This window comes from Nansenia antarctica (genome assembly GCF_963989245.1).
Source record: "Nansenia antarctica genome assembly, chromosome: 4".
In the NCBI taxonomy this organism is placed as follows: Eukaryota; Metazoa; Chordata; class Actinopteri; order Argentiniformes; family Microstomatidae; genus Nansenia; species Nansenia antarctica.
In genome coordinates, this window is record NC_137689.1 from 1,795,299 (window position 1) to 1,805,014 (window position 9,716).

The window sequence follows — 9,716 nt, forward strand, 5'->3', positions numbered from 1 at the left end:
GTGGTCTGGGTCCAGAGAGAGGAGTGTGGTCTGGTCTGGTCTGGTCTGGTCTGGTCTGGTCTGGTCTGGTCTGGTCTGGGTCTGGTCTGGTCTGGGTCTGGTCTGGTCTGGTCTGGTCTGGGTCCAGAGATCAGAGCAGGGTGGAGTGGTCTGGGTCCAGAGATCAGAGGGTCTGGGTCTATATCAGAGCAGTGTAGAGTCGTCTGGGTCCAGATCAGAGCATGGTGGAGTGGTCTGGGTCCAGGGAGTCCATGCTGGCCAGGATGGCCTTCTGGTCGTCCCGGGGCGGGTGGTGTCGGTACAGCAGGGCGGAGAAGCGTGCGTAGGGGTCCTGCCTGGCGGGACGGTTCTTCTTCTTGCGGAGGTAGAGAGCTTCTTCTGGCTGGAGCACCTGGGAGGTGGAGGGCTGCGGGGTCTGAGAGGAGGACGCACCTGGGGAGGGGAGCGGGGGTGAGGGGGTGAGGGGTCAGAGGGAGCTAGGTCAGGGTGAGGGGCGGTGGAAAGATCCTGGGTGCTAGAACACATTTGTGTCATGTTCTAATGCTTTGGTCCTCATGTCGGGATCCGATGTCATGATCTGACTTTTCTTTCGAAAAATGTGAATGCTTAATAATTTCTGCATGTTGAAAATCAATGACACGTCGCTAGTCAACTAACACAGCTTGTTGTGTGAGCCTGTTAACAATGTAAAGTAGTGTTCTAGTTAACTAGGTAGCAGTGGGGGATTACTCACCCAATCCATTGTGTTGTTGCAGTATTTTGGCTCGACTAGAGAGTTTGTGTTGTGATCCTCAATAATGTTGAAACGTAGTTCCGTGTTTTTCGAAAGAAAAGTCGGAACATTTCGATTTGTTTTCCGACATGCGGACCAAATGATCAGACTGTGTCATATATAGGGTGGGGGGGGGGTGAGAGGTCAGAGAGCGCTAGGTCAGGGTTAGAGGCAGTGGAAAGATCCTGGGGGCTATAGCAAGGAGGCGAGGCATGTAGAGCAATAAACCATGGGTCAGAAAACATGAACTTGGATTTGTGTTGTACTAACAATGTTGTTTGGTTGCATCATTGTATGCTGCCCACCCTGCAAACAAAATGCATCTCACTCAACTAAATGAAGATTGTGAAACACCTAGTTTCAGAGGTTTAGTGTGACAGATACAACACTCGAGCCCTCACCTGTTTTTCTTCTGGATTTTGAGTTGTTGTTGACCGCCATCTTCTTGGCCTTCTTAATACGTTGGTACCTCAGGGCCTCCAGCCTCTCAGACGCCACAGGGCCGCTCGGCGCACCTCCGTGTTTTCTGAGCGTGAAAGAAGAGGGAGAAGACATGTGACTCCCAGGGCGGATCTGCCAGGTGGACTTGAACACCAAAGCCAAGGAGCCAAACCGTCTCAAATCAGTACTGCTTGTGTCAAACTAGCGATGCGTCACATTACCTAAGGAGCAACATGAGACACGTCGTTTTGTTAAAAGATTTTTGACTTGACTTCAATCTACCGTGTTTGGTGTGCATTCTGATTAATATTCTATGAATTGTTAAATACACCAATCAATGAGATAATATGGTGTGAAGCTAGAATCTCACTTGACTTGTTAGTTAAACCTGATACAATGATGAAAGTAGTCAATTTACCTCAAGTTGAGTGGCAAGAATTTAACAGTGCTAAGGTTTTAGAGAAAAAGGAGAATAAAACAAACTAAAAAAGTTGAACAAAAAGGCTAAAGGACAAGAAGTTACACCTCAAATATAAATGTAAATAACAAAAAAAACTAATGATTTACCTCTATGTTACTAAATACTGAAAATCACATACTGTAAATGTCATTCTAGTTCAAACCCTCATAAATATGTCCCTCAAAGGCGAGTTATGAAACGATCTTGTTATTTTATTTGTAGAGTGCGCATACAGAGAACATTCTCAGCCGTCCAACAGTGTCTGTCGTCCTCCATTCCAGATACAGAGGCACTTTAAAATGGCAGCCGACAGATTCTGCCACAAACACACCACCAGGTTCTCACAGAAAGGCACAGAAAACAAAAATGAGCATTACAGAGGAGGGCCGTCCACCACCTGGGTACTGCAGAGAGAAACTGAAGGCTGTTAGTAGAGGGGGGAAACCAACAGCTGAGCAACAAAACATCATCAATAAATATGTAATTCATAGACATGGAGACTGTCTACAATGGGCTTCACCATGCTGACAGGGGGAGAAATGGCGGGAGGGAAAAAAATGGCTACTTGGGAACAAGTCACATAACGAAAAAATAAGAAAAAATAAGAAAAACAAAAACACTTGGACAACAAATGTAACGAGTTTATTCAGGATATTGAATAATAGTGTTGTTGTTTTTTGGAGCAGTATATTTAGCGATGGCATGCATGGCAGTTTGCACATGGAACAGGACTTTAAAGGGGAATACCTTGGGAGGCGCTTCACAAGCCAACACACCCTCACCTCCTCCTGGGCTAACGCTACTGGACGTGTCCCACATAAAAAATAGTTTAGAAAGTGTAAATATTTTTTAAGGACGTTTGCTTCACATGGTAGTGAGAACTGTAGTGTAATTGTGTTATATACAGTATATATATACAGTATATATATGCTTTGGTTCATGCTTAATACAGAAGGGAGATAAGCTAATGAATACACAATATTCCTGAAGTGTATGGATCCAAAATATGTTCTAATGATGTCGTCATACAAATGTATTTTTATAAGGAAATGGTAGTGTCTTTTGCTTGAGAAAATGCTAAGAATATATATATATTTTCCTATTTATATTAGTTCCTTATGTGCTAAGACATATGATTTCACGTTGTTATGCTTCTACAGTCAATTGAAGACACAATATTTCTGTCAAAGCCTTGCTTGTGCAATGACTGAGCTTCTAGCATTTGGTTGACATTAACACATGAAAAACATGTGTATACTGTGTCAGTTGTTAACAATAAGCCATACAAAATATTACATTTCAAATTAGTGTTGTTAGCATACATCTCAAGCATGAAGCTATGTTGGTGAAATATGTCTAACCTAATTCTTTAAAAGCTGACATATGCATACTTAAAATCAGAATGCATACTATATACATTAGAGACTGCATAACTCAAAATGCAATAATAGTTAATTTGGGAACAAAACAAAACAAAACAAAAAACTGAAACGAACTTTGATCGAAGTCGATCAAAAACAAACTGAACCAAGCCAGACCCAAAGACTCGTATTCCCCTTTAAAGGACGAGGTGATCAAAAGCCCCCAACCTGCTGCCCCCCCCCCCCCCCCTGCCCCCCCCCCCCCTCTCAGACATGGATCCAACCCTTACCTATTGCGGTGTAGAGGACCTGGTCACAACAACGCTGGCCAGATAGCTGAGATCAATCAAAAACAAAGCAGGTAAGAGACTCCAGGTGCCATCAAGAACCACCACCTGGCCCTAATTGATTAATTGATATGATGGGAGACATTTTGCAGCAACACATGACAAAGCGGGACAGTCCCTGATCAAAGCAGGTAAGAGACTCCAGGATTTGGAAAAAGAAGAGAATGCACACCGCGAGGTGCTGGCGATGGAGCAGAATGCTGTTGAATGAAGAAGAAGCCACTTAGAACACTCTAGAACACTCTAGTTCCAGATGCGAAAGTGATTTTTTAATTGACAACGGTTTCGGTTTCAGCCGGTTTTGGTTTCGGCCGAGGTAAGTCTTGACAAAGGGAAGACTTGACAAAGGTAAGTCTTGACAAAGGCAAGTCTTGACAAAGGTAAGACTTGACAAAGGTAAGACTTGACAAAGGCAAGACTTGACAAAGGCAAGACTTGACAAAGGCAAGACTTGACAAAGGTAAGTCTTGACAAAGGCAAGTCTTGACAAAGGTAAGACTTGACAAAGGTAAGACTTGACAAAGGCAAGACTTGACAAAGGCAAGACTTGACAAAGGCAAGACTTGACAAAGGCAAGACTTGACAAAGGGAAGACTTGACAAAGGTAAGTCTTGACAAAGGCAAGTCTTGACAAAGGTAAGCCTTGACAAAGGTAAGACTTGACTAAGGCAAGACTTAACAAAGGCAAGACTTGACAAAGGCAAGACTTGACAAAGGTAAGACTTGACAAAGGTAAGACTTGACAAAGGCAAGACTTGACAAAGGCAAGACTTGACAAAGGTAAGACTTGACAAAGGCAAGACTTGACAAAGGCAAGACTTGATTAATTTAATTTAATTTTGCCATTTAGCAGACGCTTTTATCCAAAGTGACTTACAATTACGAATTACAGGGACATTCCCCCTGGAGTAACTGAGGGTTAAGTGCCTTACCCAAGGGCACACTAGTAGTGGTGTGGCTTCAGGCGGGATTTGAACTCACAACCTTCCGATCCCAAGTCCAACTCACTATCCACTAGACCACCACTACCCCCCCGTTGACAAAGGCAAGACTTGACAAAGGCAAGACTTGACAAAGGCAAGACTTGACAAAGGCTACGGCCGAAACCGTTGTCAATTCAAATCTACACTTTTGCATCTGGAACTAGAGTGTTCTAGAGTGTTCTTCTACTTCATTCAAGAGACTCCAGGAGCCATCAAGAACCACCAAACTGCCCCCTAATTGATTAATTGATATGATGGACACATTTTGCAGCAACACATGACAAAGCGGGACAGTCCCTGCAACACACGCTTCGCCCAACAAGCCTCCCCTGGCAGTCAGACCTGGCTGGGGGTGTTTCCTGGGGGTGTTTCCTGGGGGGGGGCAATGGAGGGGTGTGGGAGAGAGAGAGGGGGGGACGGTGTAGTGGGATTGGGGGTGGAAGGTAAGGGGAAGAGGCGGTCATGCGGTCAGGTTACTATGGTTACGAGGATGGGATGGGGATGCCTGCCCCCAGATGGACTCTCTCCTAAACGCATGGTAAATAAGGAAGTGCTAGAAGCTCTGGGGGTTAGACAACAACCATGGGTGGTTTGTTTGTTTTGTTGTTTTTGTTTCTGAGATTCAATTGGGATGCACATGTGGGATTCCTCCTGTTGGGTGAAAGCAGGGTAAAGCATGATACAGATGGACAGACAGGGTTCCCGTGGTGATGGCCCGCTGATTCCAGGCGTTTAGGGGCTTGTACTGAACAAACGGCACACCGCATTGGAATGGTTTAGATATGATGGCATTTTTTCTCCAAAGACTGGGACTGCAGCCCCAGAAGGTATGTTGGGTAATCTGTGAAGCAAATTGGTTTTCTTGTCAGGGTCATACAAGGATTTGTTCCACAATTTCTGAATCAGAATTCATAGAGAAGGGAGCTTTGTTGGGATTTTGGCGAAAGACAAGTTTGATACGGTGCTTCACAGATTCACTGGATGAATCTTTGAAATCGGATGTCTGACATGAAAAGCAGCATTGATAGAGTTGAGAACTACAAAAACTCCCAAGCACATCAAATAAATATAATACAGCAAAAATGCTGTATTACACAATTACATGTGCATATACACTCTATCCCCAGTTTTCCTGACAAGTTACACATTTTTGTCTTAAGCTTTCAAAAACAAGATCTTAGAGAGAGCCCCTTTCTGTAACACAGCATTCAATTCAGGGCAACCCTCACACGTTCAAGCAATGTTTGGCTGGGGGGGGGGGGGGCAGATGAGACACACATCTCTCCCTGGGGAAGCCTAGTGGACCTACCCTGAAGCTGAGGGTGGAGAGGGCTCGGACGGAAGGACCTCCTCAGTCCTCCTCTGGGACGATGGCATCTGCACAAAAACGCTGCTTTCCATGGGGGGGGGAGGTGGCGACGGGGACTGGGACGGGTAGCTCATGGCGGAGGTGGCAAAGGCCCCCATCTGGAAGCAGTAGCTGCTGGGACTTGCCCTCCTGCTACCCTGGCCTATCCGGGCGGGGGAGGAAGAGGGGGATACCCTCCGGGAGAAGCTGGCTACGGAGGGGGGCAGCAGGGTGATCTCCGACATCTCCGGGGGTATCGGGTGCTGGGCGACGCTGGGACGCGGCCGGGGACGCACCACGATGTCGGGGGAGCCGCTGTGGGAGCTGATGGGGCTCTGGGTGAGCGGCGAGAGGCGGGAAGGCTGGAGGACCACCTGATGCTCCTGGCTCCTGCGAGCCTGCCTGGGACTGAGCCGGTGGGTGGGCTCAAACCACCGGGTGTCCAGGCTACTGAATGTGCTAGCGGGGCCGCCCGCCCCCATGTGGGCCCCCGGGTCGGGGTAAGGCAAAACCGGCACGCCCATACCGTGACTTGTGTGTCTTAGCTGCCCTAAGTGACTCTGCGCCTCTTGCATAGCTAAACGCTTGGGGGCTGGAAGGCCCTGAGGCTTGGCCTTGCTGGGGGACTTGCCCGGGGGGCGGCTCTTTGGGGCCTCCAGCTGCAAGACGGCGGGGTAGGAGGAGGGCATCTGCAGGGTGAAGGGCTGGAGGACATTCGGGGGGAGGACGTGAGGAGGAGGGGGAGGGAATGAGGGTTCCATGTGGAGATGCATAGGGTGACGTGGGGGGAAGATGAAGTGAGGCCCTTCCAGACTGGCGAAGGTGAAATCCGGCCTCTGCCAGATCTCCGGGGAGTGGGAGGAAGAGGTGAGCGTCAGGGGGAGAGGGAAGCCCGAGACGGCGTAGTGTTGGATGTCTCCTTCCCCCATCTCTTCCGGGATGACGGCGTGACCGAAGGGGCCTTCGGGGTGGTAAGGCGGGGAGGACATGACGGAGCTGAGAGGGCTGGTGTCGGGCATGTAGAAAGGAGGCGGGGGGTCTCCGTGTTCCCCGGGGCTACCGAGGTAGCTGTAGAAGTGGCCGTGGTGGGGGAAGGCCCGGTAGTGGTGCAGGGAGCTTCGGATCTGACCCGTGGCCTGGAGGCGCCTGCTCTCCATGATGGTCATACCTTCCATCATGGGCCTCTGCTGGAAGCGGGGGCTGTAGGCCGGCGGCTGCGTGTAGGACTCCTGGCTGGAGGACATGGGGGACATCTGGTGAGGTCGCAGGGTCGCCATGACCGGAGGCATCGGCCCCGGGTCGTCGTTCTCCTCGTCCGACTGGCGGAATTCGGGATAGAGGTCGGACTCCTCGACGAAGGGGAAGCCTTCGATCCGCCGGGGTTTGACGGACATCTCTCTCTCCATCTCGGAGGGGTCCATGACGAAGCGACCGTCCGGGCCTCGGCTGATCAACTCGATGGGCGTGGTGGCTTCCGCCTCGTACTTGGAGACGCTGTACTTCTTGCTAGTTATTGCTCTCTTGGTCTTCTTGTACAGGGAGAGTTCTTCCTTCTTCCCCAGGCTCGGGGGGATCTTCTTGACGCTCAGACCGTGGCCGTCCTCAGAGGACTCAGACCCAGGGGGTCCCAGGGAATGCACGCTCTCCGGACTCACTTTACCAGAAGACGACCTGAGGGACAAGCAAGAGACAGAGACAGACGGTCAATACCGGATCGTCTAACACTCCTCAACTCGAAGCAGCAGAAAAACAAACCAAAGCAGCTCCATGACGATGACCTTACAGTTTGGCAATCGTCTGCTGAAAATGTTGTTAATTCTGCCAACCTTTGAAATCAGATCCCAAGGCACAATTTTGCACAAACGGACACTGTTTTAAACATATCCGTCTTTCAAAAAAGGCATCTTGAACCACCAAGCTCTGACCGTGACTTTTGGTGTTTGACCTCTCAGTATTTTCCAGTATGTTCACTTGGGGATCTTTGACGCAGCTACATTTCATTGTCAACATGCCACATTCTCTGTCCCAAAGCTGTGAGCGTTCCCATTAACAACCATGTTTGTTTGGAAAGCTCTGAAATAAGCGCTGAAATAAATGCAGACACTGTTGAGTCACAGGCCCATGGTCTTGGCATGGAGTCAGATGCCCCGCTGAGTCTGAATAATGTCTCCTTGCTGCAGATGCAGGGCATCCACCTCTGTGCTCCCCAATGTTCATATTTGCTCAAACGCATTGCTTGTAATAGCCTTAAAATGTTATATTATTTTCCCAATGTGCTGCCTTTGAATATGTGACAGTTTAATAGATCAAAATCCAGTTAATTTTGGGGAATCTCATTGATTTACTCAGTGAAGCAGCTGAACACTTGTACCTCCTCTAGGTTAGGTATCAGTTAGGGACTCCATTCACCAGCGGGGTATTCCATCAACGTCGCTAAAGGACAATCCAGGCTTATTGTGATAAATCCCAAGAGATTTCCCTTTAGTGACGTTGGTGGACTACCCTCCTGGCCTTCTATTAATGTACAGCAGAGCCAGCCTGAGGTAATGACTCAGCAAGTGCACCCCATGACACCTGCAATTGCCAAATGACTCAGCAGACTATCTTTACCGGTGGGTGTCCAACCTTTCCCCCCCCTTTTTTTCTGGAGATGTCTTGTCATTACTCGAATTTCCCTGGGTCACATACTCTCAAGTCTTCATCATCATCATCCTCTCTCTCACTGTGTTTATTCAAGTGAGTTATAGATGTTAACTGTATGTTGTACACATTGTGATGATAGAAGACAGAAATGTGTAATTATCTGCCATATCATAAAACACACTTAGAATCATCATGGTGTAGATTAAGCTACGTCTATGAATATGATGTGCTTAAATCCATCTAAAATCGTGTAAAATTGGAATTAGTCAAGAGAGTATTTATGTTACCAAGAAATGAGAAATAACAAGCATTTTTCCAGAAAACAAGAGAGAGAAAACCAGGACATTTGAAGCCATAATAACTTTATTCAGAGTAACAAAATACAAAGCTTGACCTGTAAATACGAGGCTTGAGCTGTTTTTGTCTTTTTCTGTGCGTTGTGTTTTTGCTGAATCACTAAGGTTTGTTGTGCTTGCGATGGCTGATGGCGGCTGTGCTGGCAATGGAGGAGCTGAGTTTCCTAGGCAACAGACCAACTGACAGTTGAGGACCCGCATTGAAAAGCAATGACGTTCTCTCTGCTACACAAGCCAAGCTGCAGCAGGCCACCGTGTCTGTCATAGTGCAGGGTCTCTTCAAGTATAGTACGTGACACTGTATTGTACAACACCTTCAACTCCATTAAATCTATCTACATCTAAACAATCAAAAAAAAATCACTGATATTTGTATATATAATATAGAGATATACAACTATTACAGGCAAGGCTATACAGTTCTGTTCAGTCTTGGACAATCAACTCAAAATGTGATAATAATAATAATGCTGGCTTTGTTTGGTTTGGTTTTTCTAAATAAATAAGGTAGTATTTTATATTCTCTTTGCATTTTTTTGTTATTTCTCATGTTACGATTGTCACTGCTCATAATATTACTACGAGAGAATACATAGAAAAGGACAAAAGCATTTAAAAATATCAAATGAATTCTCCTGGTCATAGGCTACTCACTGGTTTCAATACAATGCTGTTGAATTTGCAAGTGCTAACAAAAAAAAAACATAACTCACCAATACTGTATATTACTACACTGTACATACAGTAAACACTGTACAATGTGCTTCTATACAGTGCTTGGAGCACCTTTTTGGCACTGATGCTGTACATGTACGCTGACCAGTACATACATATTTACACCTACTAGACTCGAGGCTAAATCATGTCGACTGCAAAGCATAGAAAGGAGGAGAAAACATGTTTCAAGGTTTCAAGGTTCCCGCCAGGATAAGTAATATAGAGTTAACAATGTATCACATGAAATCAATTGATAGAAGACAGAAAGGAGGAGAGGTTTGAAGGTAT

General features: G+C 46.8%; 1 protein-coding gene across 1 annotated transcript in view; it reads right to left on the bottom strand.

Moving 5' to 3' along the window:
* Positions 1-214: 214 nt before the first annotated feature.
* The window catches only part of igsf9bb (immunoglobulin superfamily, member 9Bb), a gene marked incomplete at both ends in the record, with an annotated part of 196,027 nt that continues 186,525 nt past the window's right edge, over positions 215-9,716 (bottom strand). The window contains 3 exon segments of the mRNA XM_080528752.1: positions 215-432; positions 1,174-1,298; positions 5,674-7,383. Of these exon segments, the coding sequence (XP_080384878.1) occupies positions 215-432; positions 1,174-1,298; positions 5,674-7,383 (2,053 nt within the window).